General features: G+C 41.2%; 1 protein-coding gene across 1 annotated transcript; it reads right to left on the bottom strand.

Annotated features, from left to right (window-relative positions):
- Positions 1-1,049: 1,049 nt before the first annotated feature.
- On the bottom strand, positions 1,050-9,835 carry LOC308087314 (kynurenine--oxoglutarate transaminase 3-like). The gene is made up of 14 exons (XM_080431088.1): positions 9,766-9,835; positions 8,501-8,585; positions 7,356-7,417; positions 6,872-7,016; positions 6,318-6,467; positions 6,063-6,149; positions 5,770-5,895; positions 5,108-5,228; positions 4,806-4,882; positions 4,630-4,719; positions 3,261-3,447; positions 2,874-2,947; positions 2,664-2,750; positions 1,050-2,523 (listed from the first exon to the last, which is right to left on the bottom strand). Exons 2-14 carry the CDS (start codon positions 8,582-8,584, stop codon positions 2,467-2,469), a joined length of 1,347 nt encoding a protein of 448 aa, XP_080287214.1. The 5' UTR covers position 8,585; positions 9,766-9,835; the 3' UTR covers positions 1,050-2,466.
- Between the last annotated feature and the right edge of the window lie 10,924 nt (positions 9,836-20,759).

The following is a 20,759-nucleotide window of genomic DNA, read 5'->3' as shown; positions in this document are numbered from 1 at the left end:
TAGGCCCACTTAAAATATCAGATCTCAACGTGTCGTGCGATGGAGCATATCATTTACGCATGAGAGAAGGCCACCACTGTAAGTTGTGTGCAAAATAACTGAACTAAAGTTTTGATCCACAGCCTTGTTAATGGAGCTGCACAGTTACAATGGTATACCTGAGAACAGTCATTCACTGGTAAAATTTGACAATTACATCCGACTTGCCAGGCTTCAGGCTTGTCTATACGCGTTACAAGTCCCGTCACACCTCTGCTGGCTATAACAAGAAAGCTGCACATCAGCGACTATGACGGTGCCTACTTACTATGATACTAGTACCAATCACTAGGGCGAGATGTAGCCTACAGTGCTGTGATGTCAGCTCCACAGTGACAGTATTAAAGTATTACATCCCGCTGCTGCTGAAGGGGAGACAGGACATGTGTCAGGCTTTTTTGACAGCTCTGACTGCTGCGGAGAGGGGAGGGTTTGACACACCAAGAACAAACTGCACTGAAGAGAGAAATCTATTAGAGCTGTGCAGAGTCATGAATCTCATGAAATGGTCTCCATCAAAAGCAAGGAAGAAAAGGATATGAATGAAAAATAACAGGCATCAACAGGAAATGATCATCCAATACCCTCACTGTACCCTATACCGTTGGTTCTCAAAGTGGGGTCTGGGGACCGCCAGGGGTCCTTGAGGGGGTACCAGCCGGGGGTCCCCAGCAAAATTGGTCACATTGAGTCATAATCATTTTAACCATTTTAACCATATTTTATATTTTGGCTATTCAAAAATAGCAGATCTACAAGCTCATGTATGAGCTTGTAGATCTGCTATTTTTGAAAAATCCCTGGCACAAAATATTTTTGAGATGGGGGGTCAGCAGCCAAATACATTTTGGGGGTCCTTGACATGAAAAGGTTTGAGAACCACTGCCCTATACAGTACCAGCGTGAAGAGCTGCAGGAGGCAGAGGAAGTGTATGGCACAGAAACATCTCCATCTTGCTGTCCAGGGAAGAGCATGGGACATTTCAATATGATCACCAGTTTCTCCCAAGTTCCAGTTTATTCTCAGTCATTACATAGTAAATGGTCCATTTATATAGCACCTTTATCCAAGGTGCTTTACAATGTGCATAACATTCGCCCATTCACACACCGATGGCAGAGGAAACCATGCAAGGCACCAACCTGCTCATCCGGAGCAATTAGGGATCCAGTGTCTTGCTCAAGGACACTTTGACACTAACTCTGGGGGAGCCCGGGTTGGAACTGGGAACCTTCCGTTTCCCATGGGGCCGCTCTACCTCCTGAGCCACTGCTGCCCCATAGCGGCATGGCTTGCCAATGCATTCAGACCCCTCCCACATGACTCATTCATAAAATGAGGCTTGTAGGCTTTTGTAAATGTAATATTTTAATCAAAGCCATAACGCTCAAACTAGCCTACAAGGGTAAATTAAGGTAAAGTAACTGAAAAATAAGCATTCACATCCATGAACTTTGCACACACTTGTGCCAGCATACAGCTATGCATATATTTTTTTTACCCTTGAAAAGCTCTGATCGAGAAGTTTATTTCAGCATGTGGAAAGCTTTGAAGATGACTGACTAGGCATTCCCCCCAAAAACCACACAATTAAATATGACAGCAGTGGAGCTGTTGAAAGGGCAAGTGCAGTGATGAAAACATTCAACAAAAAATATTTGACTGAATTCAGTGGATGAGATTTTTTGGTTGACAAAAAGTCTAACACGTTGATTAACAAATCCTGGTGTATATACAGTATGTTTAATACTGTAACGTATCATGCACAGAGCAGAGCAGTGTGACGAACGATAAGGTTGTGCGTTTATCGAATAAAGACAGCTTTAATCATAGCATTACTGTTTTCATTCATTCACTTGCCCTTTCTTCAACTACTTTCAATTCCTCCTCTTCGTGTGCTGCAAAATCTCTATCAAATTGAACTGCTGTTTTGAAATCGCATGACATCAACTAAACAAGACCATGGCATGAGTGCAGAATTGATATGTCTGCACATTACAGGCACAAAATAGTTTGTTATGTTCAAAGTGGGTAAAACGACGATGAAACACATTTGTTTCAAATCCGTTTTTCAAATGCACATGACGAGCATGATTATTCAGTGAACTACTGTATATCCTAGCATTGTTGAAACCCTTTTCAGATGCACTGCTAATCTTATTAAACCTCTTACTTGTGACACAGTAGAGCACTCACTGACAGTATGAATCAACTGTTTTTCAAAGTCTACAATAGTATTTAAAAAGTAAACGCAAGTCACCAAAAGTTGCAATATTGAAGCAGAAAATGTACATAATCGCAATACTTGCAAAACATATCAAATCAACACCTAATATCTATATATCAAGTCAGTCAAGTGTATTAGTAAAGCCCTAAATCACAGCTTCAGTCTGAATGGGGTCCCTGCAGATTCCCGTCCCTACCAATTAACCTTTATTCCAGTTTTTCAAGATGGTCTCTGCTGCATCAAGTGTGCTGTCTTTCTGTTGAGAGACAGAAAAAAACACTGATAAGTCAACAGAACTAACCTGTGTCCCTCAAGAAAATTATAATTACACTCGGTCAGCATTATTATTATTATCAGCATTATAATTATGTCATTATGGGGCAGTGCTACGTTTACCTTTATGAAGCAGAAGCGAATGTATTTCTCAAACTGCTTCTTGGAATCTTCTCCACAGAACGCTGTGACTGGAATGGCTGCCAGTTTCTACCATGAATACATATTACAGTAAGTAAAGCAGCAGTGAAGAGGTAAAACTGACTCCTAAAACCAAAAAGAGGCCTAACATCTACAGAATGTCAATGAACTGAACTTAGTCCTGCCCCATACCTTTTCTTTGATCATCCACTTCACAAACTTGTAATCGTAAGCCTCATCATCTCCCATATGCGACAGATCCTGATCTAAAATCAAAAGAGATATTTGGAATTCAATGTTTTTGTCGACGAAGGTATACTATATTATGTGTAAATATTTGTGCTCTTGTGGTCCGATGGGAGTTTGTTTTATTAGCAAGAGGCAAACAACATTTTGCTACTAACATACGTCTCACTGGAAGGCTCATCAAAGGCTGTCTCAATTTAGTTTTTCTGCAGAATTCTTATTAAGTGTTTAAGAAATACTAAATCAACTGGACACAACCAGATCACCCGTTCACAGTTGTCCAAAATCTCCACCTACAATTGCCCACATTGGCCTGGAAGTGCAGTGACTCACTGAGAACGGTGACATCCACGATCATGAAGTAACCTCCCTCTGGGATGATGGGATTCATATCAGACTCTCGCAGGATGGCAGCCATGCGGTCTCTCTTGCCCTCCAGTTCCGTTGCCAGTGAGGTGAAATAGCACTCAGGCTGACCCATCAGCTCATAGTCTCTGAGCAAACCTTGTGCCACAGCCTCCTGCACAATACAAACCATACCCAGTGAGACTTTACTAGAAGTTGGCTTCTTCTCTGAGACACAGAGAGTACTTGAGGATACAAGGCTGGGACAATGAGCATTTTAGGAATTGATCAATCGGGACAACATTATCAATACATTTACTTTTATTATTATAATTATTTTTTAATTCAAGTCACCTACTGTCTAGCTTTACCAACCATAGCGATGGTCTCCGACTAGAAATTTATCAAATGCTTCAGTTTACAACAGTGACAAAAACAAGGCAATGCACCTACTAAGCTTTCACCAAAACTAAAATCTAAACTAACACAAGACAGCGATGTCTTGAAATATTTTAAGTACAAATATGGAGCACCGCAGAAAGAGCATGTCAGACTTTAAAATAACAATTTAGTGATTGAAAATGAAAGCAGCCCAACAGCCACTTGTAATGTCTGCAAAACTGTCAAGCATATTTTATCCAAGTTGGAATGGTTTTACTTATGTAGACTTCTTATCCACTGTGCAGCTGTATATAATCTAGCAACATATAAATGTTGGATGGTGACTAGTATCGGCAGATTATCAATATTAAATGACACAGATCAGGATCAGGGGGAGAATAAGCTTGGTTGAGACATCACTAAACCTTACTAATGCATGGGGAAATATTTTACATAATGTTACGGTCTAATCTGTTGATTAGATCAGATTAGATCAGACCCCTATGGATTAAAGATATTAAGGGCTTATATCGTAGATGAATTTTTGATTCCTGTCGGGTTTATTGGTGTTCTGGCATTTCATAATAGATTAAGTGAGCAGTATTAGTTTAGTCCATGTGATACAATTTCAGAGTCGCAAGGAGCCGTTTGAATAGGAAGGAGAGGTCATTGGCAGCAGAATGGCCCTGAGGCATACAGAGAACCAAGGTGCCGTGCCAGTAAAGCCATGGGAGGATGTTAGGTACTCACGCTTGCATTGTATCTGTGTTTGGAAATGCCAGAGTAAATATGTTTGTGTACAATCAGATGTTGAGTATCATCCCTACAGTCTAGCTGTTGGTTGTATCATGAATCAGTTCACAAGACAAACTAGAACAGCGCCAGAAGACCCTAGATATTACAGTTATCGATAATCATTGATAAATCAATACGCCTAAATAAATGTTGCTAGTCAAGTGGGAGAGTCGGTAGTTACCTGTAAAGGTGTAGAACAGGTATACAGAGTGTTCTGCATGACAGTTTGAAGATGCTTTATCAGGTGCTCTGGCCCTACAGACCAGCCGAGCTGAGAGACACACATTTCAGAAAATTACTGACTTGATTAGAAATAATAATAATAATCATCATAATAATAATAATACATCTTCATACCTTCCAGCCTGTAACACTGAATGTTTTGCCAGCACTGCTGATTGTGATCGTTCTATCCCACATCCCTGGCAGAGTGGCTATTAAGAACGAAAAAAAACGAAAGTAACCAATAATACATACATAAAATGCAAATAATGCACAAAAATAAGTTGCAAGACATTCTGATTGTTAATTTACTGATAGTTTTGATTTTACTGCACGTTTTTCATTTTATATCAATATGTTGGGTATTTCCATGAAGCCTCCAACAATAATGCACAACTGATTGTGCAGTGCTATCGCCAGTACTTCTGAAAATGTACCTATTTTGATATGTTGGTGTCCCTTGTAGATGAGCCACTCATACACCTCATCGCTGAAGCATAGTGTGTCATGTTTAATACACAGGTCAGCAATCACCTGCAGCTCATCTCTGGTGAATATCTGAAATAGAATAACTGTTGTGAAGGAAATTCTGTATTTGGGTACTCAGAAAACAGAATGACACAATAAGGCAAAGAAAATAGTTCAGATTTCAAAGTATGAGAGATTAGTAGTACTCGAGTAGAAGCCGACTTAAATTTACAATGCAATGTAATGGAACATCCTGTCTGACCCAAGCATATGCTGTGGATCTACAGTTAACATACTGAGCTACACCCTATACTTGACATCAATGCCTTCTCACATGGTTATACTGTAAACCCCACACAACTCATTTTAGCACCTATCTGTATTGACAACAACACATGGCAGCAACATATGGCCACAACTTTATGTGCCTAGGTCACAGGTCACTAAACACAAAGTTTACTTCTCCAAAATTACACTGGGTGAATGCGTGAATGAAGGACACAAGCACACATAAATAGAGAGTTCTCTAAATGATAAAATAACTTGTTCAGAAATCCTTAACATTGTTAAACAGCTGGATGAGCTTTGTAAATGAAAAACTGTTTTCATAAGAATTGTGACGCTAACATACCTTTCCGATTGGATTGTTGGGGGTGTTGATGATAATGGCTTTTGTCCTAGAGTTGAATTTACTGGCGAGCTCATCTGGGTCAAGAACCCAGTCAGCACTTGATATGTCTTTCCCTTTGCCAGACTTCTAATAGATAAAAGACAATCAGAAAAACATTTTTTGTGAATATAGAGTTGTATGTTCCCTGGAGCTGCTAACCAACTTATGCCAGCACAACAGGAATAGTAACTGTGTGTTTATGTACAGTACTACTAGATAAATAAACAAAAGCAACATCATTAGCTATGACTCACAAGGCGCATCGGTATCAACACAGGAGTAGCCCCGGCCATCCGCACCATGGGTACATAGCAGTCGAAGAAAGGTTCGACTATAATGACCTTGAGGAAGAGATTGACAGTAGGCAGCAGATAAGTTTGTTTATGCGCATATCCGAGTCCTGATAAAAATGCAATGAAACCAACAATAAATAAAATGCATATCAGTCACATCAGCAAACGTCCTTGAGAGAGGTTTGCATGTCCTACTAATAGAGAAAATCTCCTTACCTCATCTCCCTCTTCCACCAGGGCTTGCATGGTACTAAATAAGGAACCATAGCCGCCTACTGTGACCAGTATTTCTTTGAGAGGATCAATCGCATGACCGTAGACTTTCCCATAAACCTGAGAAAGGGCCTTCACCAAAGATGGATGCCCCTATTCATTGAAAGGATGAAGAAATAACAGGAGTAATGGAAATTACGTTTCACCACCAACGCACTGCTATATCTAGAAGGTATGTGTGGCCTGCTCTGCTGAAATCAATTGAATTCTGCAGATGTTCATTAGCCAATTTAGCCCTGTATAATTTGTTGTACGATAAATAACGAAAATAGCCGATCTGCAAGCTCAGAACATGTCACATTGCGACACGTTACGAGATTGTAGAGCTTTACACTTTTTGAAAAAGGTTGTGCCTATAATGACATGCCCAAAATAGTAGATAAATGTTCACATATAGTGTTGAAGCTTGTAAATGTATAGATAGGGTGATATGCCAGAACACAGACGTATGCCAATTCTGAAACCTTTGTAGCTCAGTGTGTGTGAATCAGTCTTACAAAGCCTCTTGTGTACTGATTCATCCTGTCCTCCAATGCAGCCTTGGCTAGTGCCTCCGTGACATAGGAAGGTGGAGGGATATCTGGGAAGCCTTGGCCCAGATTTACTACAGATGGGTCTGCTGCCAATGACGTGAAGGCCACCCTGGAAAGACAATGACACAAACCACCATTTGTGGAGCACACAGGCCTATGTTTGTGATCAATATCATTATTAAAAAAGCACCTCACAGGTAGCTATGATATCTGTGATGCCAGGGCTGGTCAAAAGTACTGCTCACACCTCACATCTGGCTTTGGAACCTACACAAAGCCATCCTACTATAAAGTGAACAAAACTCTGTCAAGTCTGTCAGTCAATCCTTGTGCATTTTTCCACCTCAGCGGGTTGATCAATAGATCTGAACTTGCACATGGGCTCAATGGCCATGTCGGAACTCCAAATTACAGGTGAATAATGATAAATGTTTAGACTTCCACTTACCAAACATTCTTGTCCAGTCCTTCAATTCGTTTGGCGGGTTTATGCCGTGATGCCATTGTATGCTGTGTGTGAACACCAAAGACAATTAGTCATCATGAGTGATTTTATTTTTATTTTAAACAATTCAATGTGGTTTTAGGGTCAATTTCTAGATTTTAAACATCAGAATCTGTTCTGATATAGAGTGTTATGTAAGTGCTCTCTGCCTCCAACTCGAGACAACAAGGCCTTGAGATGGCTAGTTGTTGCAATTGTCCATGTTTTTGGGTACAGTGCAGTAGGCATTGTTTGAAGCAGTGCAGACCGATGGCACTTTAGTCAATATCAGGAAATGTACTGAAATTGTTTCTGACAGAACAGAAACCACCTACTGTATGAAAACTTGTAATCTATCATATTTAAATTTAAAGGCTCTCGGACATGTTCATCACTTTATTTGTCTTCTCTTGTACTCTTAATACTGTAGGTTACAATGACATGTATGTATGCATTGTAATCCATATTTAATAGCAAATGAACATTGCATTGCCATATAATATAAACTGGTGGCCCTGGAGCTTGATGTGTAGGTATTTCAACTAATTAAGTAAAGAAGCTACCTGCACACTGGATTGCTGTTTCCTTGAAGTTATTGAAAAATCAATGTTTGGGCATGGGCATGAAGACAACCATATTGTCAAAACATTGTTTAACCTAGTTAAAATGCAATTTTAACCTAGTTAAATTGCAATTTATTTTTGCACCAATTAAGTTCTATTGAGATGTTGATGCTTTGTTTTGTTTTTTGTTTTTGTTTTGGAATAATAAGTTTTATTTTTTTGTAAGTACTCAGGCGCGCGGGAAGTCCTTAATACCTAGGGGGGCTGTGCGTCCGGGGGGGACTCCTCGCGCCCGTTTTTGGGGGTTTTCTGTGTTTTTCCCCACACAAAAAGGCAGAAAGACAGTGCAAACACCAGGTTGAAGTTAATCCATGACCGTAACAGACTGCTATGATCCATAAAATATATATGTATTATAAAAAATAAAATAAAATAAAAAGTTTTTTTTTTTTTTTTCCTTCCCATCACCAGGGGGGCTGCTCCCATCACCAGGGGGGCTGCAGCCCCCATAGCCCCCCCCCTTCCCGCGCCACTGTAAGTACTTACTTGTGAAGTAGAAAACCTGCTTGTACAGTTCACATGCACCGAAGCAACCTGGTAGAACCTCCGGACTGTCCGTGTTATATTCATGCTGTACAAAATATATTAAAAGCTGTATTAAAATTCTGGATTTTTACATTTATTGTTTGAATGTTGTCAGACTATAGGCTGCACTGCCCATATATTTACGTTGTAGCCGTGTTGCGTTTGTTTACAGTATAGCCTACTGCCATAGGTGATAATGAAAATTCTGACCAGTAAGAAATAATGTTCAGTATCGTTAGATAATGTAATTTTCTACTATCATTGGAAGCAGCGTCTGACCAGTGACCACCAATATACGTCACCAGTAAAACCCGTAATTCTCCGTTATTGTACAAAACAAATACATAATGTGCTTACCCGGTAGACCCAAATGTTAACTCGCGCTTCGGAGTCTTTGTGCAATGTATTAATCCGTATTTATCCAAAAATAAGGGTTTTAATCCCGTCTGTGTCGGATTCTGTCGGTAGTTTCAGGCATGCAAACAGCCCCGAGGTGAAAAAGGTGACAACATGTTGTTTTCTTTCGGGTCAGGTGTCACACAATTAAGCCTATAAGGTGACTGTAGCTGAAAAGTGACACTTTTGCGTGTCTATCCCTGTATTCTTCAATGGGCGGTAGTGACGGAGCGCGTCCGGTGAAAGCCAGTATTACACTCAATGTAAACAGGAAGTAAACGAGGAGGTAAAATGGCGTTCGGCCACAGACGGGATTAAAACACTTCTTTATTGAAAACATATGCACTAATACACTGCACAAAGACTCCGAAGCGCGAGTTAACATTTGGGGCAACCGGGTAAGCACATTATATATTTGTTTTGTACATGACTGAGAAGTACGGGCTTTACTGATGAAAGTGCAGGACGCACTGGGGGGGTGCTATACTAGCCAAGAAAGACTATCGTAGATACTTAAGTAAAAGTCGATAAAATACATCTATGATAGTTTTGATCCAAGGCTTGTAGTACTGCAACAAACTCTGAATTAACACGACGTGATAATCATTGCAGATCAGGAATCCAACAGCCAAATGATCCCAGCCATAAATAATTGATAGTATAGTAATAGTGTAGCAGCACTGATAGCACTCTCTCTCTCTATCGTTTCGTTAGCTAGCACAAGCTATGCTAAATGCTTTAGCCCTAGATAGCGAAATCTCTTTGTTTTTTTAACACTCCGTGATGAGAGTATTATATCGACTGTATGCCAGCAGTTGGTAAACACATACCATGCAGTGGAGTGGAAAGCGTGGGGCAGCGGGGAGCGTGTGTTCTTGTAGCGACTGTACTGATTTTCTTGAAAGAAGACACCAGTGTTGCCAAATTTTGCGAGAGAAATAAGCAACCAATTCTATGAAAACAAGCCCAAAAGAAGCAACTATGGCTACATGAGCCCTTTAATTGAAAATAGCCGATTTACAAGCTCACAACGCGTTGTGAGCTTGTAGATCTGCTATTCCAAAAAAATCTTGAAAGAAATTTGGAATATTTTTGACAACACAAATCTTGAATGGGGGGTCCCTGGAGTGGCCTGGACCCTGACACAAATACATATTAATTTGAGGGTCCTTTCCTTGACATGATGTTTGAGAACCACTGGTTTAAACAACATTAGGAAACAAGCCCAAATAAGCAACTACACTTTAGAAACAAGGCCAAAACCCCGCTTATAATAAGAAGACATGGCAACACTGTACACATCCTGCAGACACTCGTATGACTCCAGAGCTCACCCAAATAGTCCCCTCCTACTGTCCTGTCCAATCACATTGGGGACGCATGACATGTTATGATTGTCAGGGTACCACGTGCTGCGTCCTCGCAGTGCATTGCATTCTGATTGATGACACAAGCTAGAAAAGGAAGCCTGTAATTAATATTGGATACAGGATAGGTGAGCACTAGGCACATCTGGGCACCTCGATGTAAAATTGGCTATTTTGTCCAAAATGTAAAAAAAATAAAAATTGGTCCTAAGTTATGTAAAGTACATGATGTGAACATGCACAGTGCATCATTTTCAGACTTAATGTTATCCTTCAACTTCTTGTTTATGCCCCCAAATGACTGGATATACAGGTTCTGTAGCTATTGTAGAAATATTAGACCTTAATTGTCGAATGTTTAAGCATGTTCACATCATGTGTACTTTTACTTACTTAAACATTTTACACAAAATAGCCAATTTAACACTGAGGTGCCCAGATGTCAGTAGTGCCCACCTATCCTGTTACCATAATATTATATTATCCTAGAAAAAACATGATGTGGGAAAATACGTTTAGTTTGAGTAGATATAGCATTTCAGAGAAATGCACTTTTAGAAGTTTTATCTTTATTTTGTATTACCGTTTCAGTAGTCTGTAACATTAAATGTACAAAAATGTTACAATTAGTGTTCTAATTTGGTATTGAGTATCAACTTTCGTGTTTAATGATAAATAAAAAATACATTTAATATATAAAGAATTTGATCTTTAAGAGTTTGAGAGAAGTTGAACTTGAAAGATAGAAGAAAACAATGATAGAGGGAAAAAGGGACTCACTTCTTGGAGTTCATTTAGAAAGCATTTTTAAATGTTTTTTCCAAAGCACTGGCCAGCTGTTTGTGGACAAAACCAGCCTAAACACACTGCACTTCCATAAACAAACACAAACACACACACACACACACACACACACGCACGCACGCACGCACGCACGCACGCACGCACGCACGCACGCACACGCACGCACGCACACACTTCGGTGGGCCATCAATGCTTTGCATGCAGATCCCAGCCTCTTTGCATTTCCATGCCAATCAATCAAAAGTGTGGATGCACTTAACATATTGGTTGTTCTTCCTTGACACCTTGTGGCAGAAACCAATCCGTCAAGTTTCAATTTGACAGCACAAAAGATAAATGCAGCCACACTGTTTGCATCAATATTATCGTACATCGAGCAGATAGGCCTGTAGTCAGCACATTTCTTGCAAAGGGGGTCTGCAAAAAAATCAAAACTGAAAAGTCTGTGACTCCATCATTTGAAAATCATTGAGCTACAGTATATTCAGTATATTAAGGCCATGCACACTGTTTGCTGGCAATAGGCTCATCTGCAGAGGACACCAAGCTGTTTCGAAATGGGTCACCAACTTCAATGTCAGCAGAAATTAATGATATACCTCCAGCACCTGAACATTTTGGGAGGTTGTGGTTTGGTGATGTGCAGTCTGGGAACCCATCTGCAAAAAAAAAGAAAACACTTTTTTTTTAGCTGAATCTATCTTGAGAGATTAGGTGATGTGTAACTGAAGATTGAAAGATTTGTGCTGGCTTTTCTAAAGGCAATCACGGACTCTATAGGCCCCCTGCTGTTTGCCTTCCGGGCCAATAGGTCAGTGGATGATGCGGTTTACCTGGGCCTGCACTTCCTTCTCTGCCTGAGGACCTAGGCAAGGAGGAGTTTGTTTGTGGAAATCAGCTCTTTATTTAACACCATTGTGCCAGAGCTCCAGCCCATGCCTTGAACCCTTCTGTAAGTGAAGGACCAACTTCCTGACAGACAGGAAGCAGAATGTGAGGTGGGGAAAAGTACATCTCAAACACGCTACTGACACTCAGCACAGAGGCATTGCGAGGCTGCATGCTCTACCCTCTCCTCTACTCTCTCCACACACCAACAACTGCAGTTCTACGGACTCCTCTGCCATGCTTAGTAACCACTTAAAGCCTTTTTGTTTTTAAATTGTGGTGTGTTAATTGTTGTGAGCTTGTAGATGGGCTATTTTGGAAATATTTGTTATGTTTTGAACATTTTCTTCTAGAATGACATACACACAACAGGGAAGACCAAAAAGTGGTTGCATTTGCAGAAGGCACAGCAATGATAGGACTAATACTGTACGGTGCAATGATGAATCTGCATTCAGCCAGGAGGTGGCATAGTAGCTCAACTGTTATCACTGTCGTATCCCATTCCCAGCAAGAAAGTGCTTGTTCTCCCGGTGTTCATGTGGGTTTCCTCCCATTCCAAAAGACATGTATTTTAAGGACACACTCCAACCACTGCCCTTGACCAAGGCACTGCCCTTGGAGTTGGAGCTGGTCCCCGGGCACTGCTCACTGGACAATAAGAAACAATGGACTGTAAGAAATGTTTCCAGCGCTGCACACATCATACCGTCATACTGTTGCACCTAAAGTAGCCTACCATATGATTGACATTCTTTTTAGGAATCAATTTGGAAATGATCTGGTCTGAAAGTCATCACAACAGGACTTACAGGTCTTTAATTGTAACAGAATCTTTGAATAGTTTCATTCAAATAGGTTTTTAGGAAACTTACCTTTTAAGTGATGTTTTCAAAAATAATCATAAACTGATCATTTGATTTTGGTATAGACGTTTAGTATGTTAAGTTGGTCCAAATTGTATTGGAGAAATAAAATGATTCTATTTTTTAAATGTTGACCTATTTCTATTGGCCTATAAACTAAATTAGGTCTTATAAGAGATGAATTCATGTATTCATTCATCTGTTCAAATTTCCTCAAAATAGTTGATCCAAAACCAAATTCAATTCAGCAATTTGTGTTCTTATCTGTGATGGAATAGAATCATTAGATACAGTATTGCCCAGGCCAGGGACATTATCTTCGAAGTCTTGTCTTCAGTCATTATCTCTTTATAGTAATGTTCATAATTGAGCTCCTTGGATGTAATTTTCAGGATATCCATTGCAAATTTGTTTTCTTTCCATGTCAAACAACTACAGATGATTTCTGTGAGGCCCTTCAGTGAATTCTTGCTGAGTTCCCATCTGTGCCAGGCCAGTTTATAGGCTGGACCTTCATGCAGTATACAGTATGTGGATGGCTACCCTATGATGAATGCCCAAGCCTGATTTATACTTCGTCACATGACGATTTAGTGCGCTGGAAATAGCAGACCTACAAGCTCACAACGCATCACACTGTGTTGTGTTGTGAGCTTTTAGATCGTCTATTTTCAACACCTTCATACAACGGAGAATAAGTTATGCATTACACAGCTTTAATAAAATCCTCGCATAAGCACAGTAACTCGTGTCATTATTAACAACTTTTGGCTCAGATACTCAGCCCTAGATCTAGACTGAAGCACTTATTTCCATTCCACACTATTCTGTGACTAACCCATGGACCACCGTTGCCTGTCAGGGACTGTTGTCAACCAAAAACAAGAATCAAGAGAATCAAGAGGAAGGAAGGAAATGTTCAATCATTTGATGCTCAAGTATCAACATCAAATGATCCTCACAGGCCAATTAGAACAGAACTCTTCTGTGATCTTGACAAAAACGGAGGGGGCAGGCAAAAGCTCAGAAAAAAAGTTAAGAAATTAAAAGTTCATTTTGAGGACAAAGATGTCATGAATTACGTTTATATGAGGCAAATAATCCTCAAAATAGAATTACTCCCATTCCACTTGGCAGTACATTCATACAGATAGCATATCATCCTGTTTGATTTCACTGTGGTGAAAGCAAAAACGCTGATGCCATTTCAGGACAGCTTTTTCACTGTTCATTCACTTTCCATGAGCAGATCATGATCTGTGACTTCATTGTCTTATTCTCCATGATTTAAACATTTTGCATGCTTTTTCTTTTGTCAAATAAAATAAAATGTACAAGTATATTGATTGTACTGATAGTATGGCTTGTGTTTCCATAGCTTCAGAAGACACAGATCAGAATGTGAAATGTGATATTTCTTTAAAAGTAGACATTATTTTAGTACAGGCTATTTGTAACTTTAGGGTGAACAACACCCAACGGCATTTTAAGAAAGTGCTGGATAGAAATCAGAGAATCTGCAACATTTGTAATGACAACCGCTTGGGAGATAAGTGGCATACTTTGTTTGAATGTAAGAATGTTACAGTAAGCATAATGAATTATAGAGAAAGGTGTTTGTTTGCCAAAGCATTATTTACATCACCCATCTACAGTATGTTTTAATTATGTTATTACAATAAGATAAGAATGTTAAATAACATTAAGTAATGTTCTGTTTGTGCCTCATACCATGTGATCATGAGTCACATAAATAAATCAATGATTGCAAATCTTTTGAAAATCTTTTAGCAAAGACTCATTTGATTTACTGCATGAGGACAATTTCAGTGACATGCCAGAAGTTAAGAATTACACTTTGCCTTCATCCTCCACCTTTCTCTACCACAACCAGTTCTTCTCAAGACGCTGAGCTGAGGCATTCTAAATCATTCACAGTCTCTAGAGAAGCTTAAGCAGAAATGGTTTTACAACACTCAGGGTCAGTGAATTCTCCACCTCGTATGCCTAAGTGGCGTCCCCAGATGCTGTGTGTGATATCAAGGAACTTGAATTTCTCATGACCACAGTTGATCCCAGATGCAAGACTCTCAAAGAAGCTCAAACTATTTCAAAACTGAAAGTGTTGTGTTTGGATCATTCTCCTATAACCATACATGGCAGTGTAGGGGAATGACGTATGATCTGAAGTTATGAATTTGGATGAATGAGGGTTTGCCAGTGGAATTCACAACAACAGAAATTGAGCATAAGAATTGTATACCAAAACACAACAGCACACTTAGAAGGATATGAAAAAACTAATGATGAGAATATTCAATGTGATATTTTGTTAATACATTAATAAATATAAGAAATCAAAGAAAATAATATAGATAGATGATGAATGAATTACTAAACTAACCAAAAGAAAGCTTATATATTTTGCATAGCAATTTAACAATTTGCACAGTATCAGGAAAGGAATTAAACCATGCTTGGCTGAATGCCCTTAGAATGCTTAGAAGCAGAAGGATAGGAAAGGAGGAGGGAAATAAGGTCATGATGTAGATCAGGGGTTTTCAACTGGTGGTCCATGGAGGTATTGCATGTGGTCCCTGATCATGCATTCAGTAATGTAGGAAAGTGAAGATTTATTTATTTTCATTATTTTCTTATTTTTTATATTTTGGATGCATTCAGTTTGTGTGTGTGCTTATATGCAGGGTTGTGTGATGCGTAGTGCAGTAGATCTGTGGTAGTAGTGCTTGTAGTTAGTGCATGTTGCATGTTGCTTCTGCTTGCTACTCTGCTTTCAGCTACTGCCGCCGGCTAGCCCTCCTCGCGGAGGGTGAAAAGAGGAGCCGAGTGCGTAAGTCTCCTCCTGCTGGTACAAAGCCACTCCACCGCCAAGACTTCTGCAGTGCGTCCTCGTGGCCACACACGGTAACTGGGTACCTTGAGGTCCCAGGCTAAACTGTAGGGGATCTCGGAGCAACAGTGGGCCCCAGAGGCAAGGCGCGCAGGCCCACCGGTGTGTGGACACGCCCTGGCGCCGGCCAACCACTGTCCCGGCTATGGGCAAATAACATGGGTAGATGGGGCTCAGGGGAGAAGTACCGCAGCCCAGATCTTGGCCCTTAGGAGATTGATAGAGGAGGTGAAGAAGGATAACCTGACTGCCGTATTATGCTTCATAGACTTTAAAAGGGCATTTGATTCCATCCACAGAGGCACGATGGTGAAGATCCTGGAGGCGTACAGTGTCCCTCCCAACTTGCTCCGGGCAATTAAGACCATGTACGCAGGAACAAGGGCCAAGGTGGTGATCCCATCAGTGGACGAGAGCAGGATCTTGGCTTCACTCTAACCCCAAGGAGGTCGAAACGACACCCCACAGTAGTCCTGACAGACCTGGACTATGCGGACGACATCAGCCTGCTCTCCGACAATGTGGAACAGGCACAGGAGCTCCTGAACAGAGTGGAGGTAGAGTGTGCCAAGGTTGGCCTTAGGCTAAATGCCAAGAAAACTGAGGTTATCACCTATATCCCATCAGAACATCCACCTCTGACAACAACAGGAGGCACTGTGCTGAAGGAAGTCAAGGACTTTAAGCACCTGGGCTCATGGGTCAACTCATCCGAGCAAGATCTTAAAGTGAGGAAGGCACTTGCATGGAGGGCCCTGAACGGCATGACCAGTGTATGGAACTCCAACCTCCCCCGTCAAATCAAACTCAGCTTCTTCTATGCAACGGTAGAGTCTGTTCTCCTCTTATGGCAGTGAATGCTGGACCCTGAAGCCAACCCTGCAGAAATCTATAGATGGGTGCTACACCAGAATGTTGCATGCATGCACTTAACATCAGCAAGAGTACACATGTTACCAACAAGATCCTGTATGAGGGAATGCCAAGGGTGAGCGAGAAAATAGCAGCCAGGAGAATGAGACTAGCAGGACACTGCCAAAGACATCAAGAACTGCCAGCCAGCAAATTGGTGCTGTGGGAACCATTGCACGGTCATCGGTCACGAGGACGTCCCACAATGACATACGTGGATGTACTCAAGAATGATGCAGGAGCGAAAAGTACCAACAAACTGGCCATATGTATGGAGAACCGGGATGACTGGAAGCAACGATGGAGGGCTCGTCTGAGGACGACCTAGAGAGAGATGCATTCAGTAATGTAGGAAAGTGAAAATGTCTTTATTTATTTATTTTCATTATTTTTTATATTTTGGAGAAACTTAGTAACTCTATTTGAGGACAGAGGAATTAAAGACATTATCATCATTATCAGTGGTCCTTTGAGGAGGCTAATGTGCTTTAATTCCAAAAGTACAAGCATAACTACTACATTAATACATAACTACTAAAAGCCCTTTTAGTAGTTATCTCCGTGACAGTAGTACTTTCCTGCTGGCATACCTGAATTGGCATTTTCTTAACAACTTAAGCACAATACAATTCTTTGAATGACAAATAGTGAAAATAGCCGCTCACAATGCAACATATTACTGCTATTTTAACTATTAGCCTACTTATAATTTCTTTTTGTAAATAAGTAAACAATTTACACACACACACACACACACACACACACACACACACACACACACACAGACACACACACACACACACACACACACACACACACACACACACACACACACACACAATGCCACACATAGAATGGCAGAACAGATCAGCGCTAAATAAAGAACTTCAATTTAGCGGCCGTGTCCACAGACATCCTTTTATGAGCGGAAGGCCGCTTTGGATATCATGTCCATAGAACTTGCATGCAGATTGACACGCTTCACCGCCGGGTCATAAATGACTGGGTTGTCACAGATACCACACGCCAAGCGCTCCTCTCCAAAAGTGTAACCGAGCGCATAACCCAAAAGCCTGTATATAGTTTGGGTGTGCACATTCTAATTTTGGATACAATGACATTGCCTCTCAGCCAATCACCATACAAGGTGACATCACTGTGACATCACCACCTACATAAAAGTGAGACAGAAAGTTAAAGAACTCTAGTTTGTGTGGTTTTGCGATTATCTAAGAAGGGCTTGAGAATAGAGGCAAATAGAATACATAGATAAGACTGAGTGTAAAAGACAATTGAGATACCTCTTACAGCTGTTCACAGTAACTATTCAAATTGCACAAACATGCAGATTTTTGTGAAGACCCTCACTGGCAAGACCATCACCTTGGAGGTTGAGCCAAGTGATAACATTGAGAATGTCAAGGCCAAAATACAGGATAAAGAAGGCATTCCCCCTGACCAGCAAAGGCTGATCTTCGCTGGCAAGCAACTGGAAGATGGTCGCACCCTTTCTGACTACAACATCCAGAAAGAATCCACCCTCCACCTTGTGCTGCGTCTGAGGGGAGGAATGCAGATCTTCGTCAAGACCCTCACTGGCAAGACCATCACCCTGGAAGTTGAACCAAGTGATAGCATTGAGAATGTCAAGGCCAAAATACAGGATAAAGAAGGCATTCCCCCTGACCAGCAAAGGCTGATCTTCGCTGGCAAGCAATTGGAAGATGGTCGCACCCTTTCTGACTACAACATCCAGAAAGAATCCACCCTTCACCTTGTGCTGCGTCTGAGGGGAGGAATGCAGATCTTCGTCAAGACCCTCACTGGCAAGACCATCACCCTTGAAGTTGAACCAAGTGATAACATTGAGAATGTCAAGGCCAAAATACAGGATAAAGAAGGCATTCCCCCTGACCAGCAAAGGCTGATCTTCGCTGGCAAGCAACTGGAAGATGGTCGCACCCTTTCTGACTACAACATCCAGAAAGAATCCACCCTCCACCTTGTGCTGCGTCTGAGGGGAGGAATGCAGATCTTCGTCAAGACCCTCACTGGCAAGACCATCACCCTGGAAGTTGAACCAAGTGATAACATTGAGAATGTCAAGGCCAAAATACAGGATAAAGAAGGCATTCCCCCTGACCAGCAAAGGCTGATCTTCGCTGGCAAGCAACTGGAAGATGGTCGCACCCTTTCTGACTACAACATCCAGAAAGAATCCACCCTCCACCTTGTGCTCCGTCTGAGGGGAGGAATGCAGATCTTCGCCAAGACCCTCACTGGCAAGACCATCACCCTGGAAGTTGAACCAAGTGATAACATTGAGAATGTCAAGGCCAAAATACAGGATAAAGAAGGCATTCCCCCTGACCAGCAAAGGCTGATCTTCGCTGGCAAGCAATTGGAAGATGGTCGCACCCTTTCTGACTACAACATCCAGAAAGAATCCACCCTCCACCTCATGCTACGTCTTATGGGATCGCTTTAGCGATCACACTAATGTTATCTTCATTATTGTGGGATCGCTTTAGCTCCATATGAATCATAATGTACATTTAAGTTTAAAACCTACAAAATAATTTACAAAAGATAAAAAGGGGAGGGTGAGATGGATCACTGAGAAGAGTGCATACCACAATATATGCAGTCAAGCGCCTTCAGCTGCAGGGAATTATGCCTTGTTTTCTGTGTGCTCTAACTCAGTAACCCCCCCCCACCCAACTAAAAAACATTTGCCTCTTAAAATCCAACCCTACGTCCTTGTCGTGAGAGGTGGAAGCAGGTAATGCTGACTAACAGGGCTCTGGTAAAAATGTTTATGTAATTAAGATTACATAAACATTGACCAATGACAAATGTCAACGCCACTCTGGACCTTGGAACAGAAGAATGAAACATGTTTTCCCCACTTATGCCTGTCTGCGGCTAATCTCACAAATCAACTACTTGACCATCAGTGTAAAAATTTCACTGCGGAAATGTCATGCATGAGTTCCTTGGCCAGTGGGCCTATGAACTCCAGTCCCCTCATATTGTTCAAATTGGTCAACAACAGACTGGACTTGGACCTTTGCTCTTCCTCAAGCTTCCTCACCTGTTGATTATACCAGTGAAGGTAATTACCTCATGTGGAGTATGTGGTTGAACCTGACACATGCGGACACTCCACCACAATCCCATGTACAACAAGCTGATATTTATTATTCTTGCACCTTAACTAACGTCACATATCATGTACAGTATATATCTGCTGGTACGCTCAAGCACCTTATGTCTAACCTCAGGTACATACCACACCGGATAGATAGACTTTTTATTGAAATAACAAAAACAGAGCTTGTACAAAAACAAATTTCACCCAATGTTTTACACCTGTAACCCTGTGCATGTGACAACACAGTTGATCTGATTCTGAACAACTATGTATTTTTGCCAGACCCAAGGGGTCGGCCTACATGAGGCTTTGTACCTGTTTTCTCCATACATGGGCATGCCCCCTTTTCCCTTTACTCTCAGCCATAAAAGTCTGTCCCCCTTTCGTCCATACATGGGCATAGACACAGGCTGACACGTCATGTGAAGTCCGGCTTAGCCGTGATGTAGTGCTCTGATCTTATAAACTTATTCTGGGTCTGGCAGAACCAGGTCCCCTGGTCTTGTTTTTAAAGCGTGAGCTTGCAGCCCACCTCCCCATTCCATACCTGGTTAAGTTTTGTTGGAGCCATTTTCATAAGAGTATCCTATATCAAGAAGTTATCATGTCTCTTCCTGCTGAACCCAACGATCATTACAATTTTGTAATTCTATGAAATTATTTACAGTGGCAAAAGTTCAAGGAAAAAGGCCTGATTGATCATACTTTCTTTTATCCTATATAACGATTGGCTTAAGGGAGGACCGGCGGGCGGGCGGGCGGGCGGACGGACGTCTGACGTCACATTCATGTCATCATGACGCCATATGCAGCTATGCCCAAATATGGAGTGTATCGTCTAACCTCAATGTGGTGTCATGGCTTCAGCAACCAAATCGGTCAGCTCCATATGGGCACAAAAGGGGCCATGCCCATATATGGT

This window comes from Gymnoscopelus braueri, assembly GCF_963280865.1.
Source record: "Gymnoscopelus braueri genome assembly, chromosome: 6".
In the NCBI taxonomy this organism is placed as follows: domain Eukaryota; kingdom Metazoa; phylum Chordata; class Actinopteri; order Myctophiformes; family Myctophidae; genus Gymnoscopelus; species Gymnoscopelus braueri.
The sequence above is the reverse complement of the archived record's forward strand: the minus strand, read 5'-3'. Positions and strand labels throughout refer to the sequence as shown.

Coding starts and splice junctions, on each gene's coding strand:
- LOC308087314 (XM_080431088.1), bottom strand. CDS start 8,584: ATGAATATAACACGGACAGTCCGGAGGTTCTACCAGGTTGCTTCGGTG. Junction 6,468..6,871: donor ATCAGTACACAAGAGGCTTT/GTAAGACTGATT, acceptor TTCAATGAATAG/GGGCATCCATCTTTGGTGAA. Junction 5,896..6,062: donor TGTTGATACCGATGCGCCTT/GTGAGTCATAGC, acceptor TTTATCTATTAG/AAGTCTGGCAAAGGGAAAGA.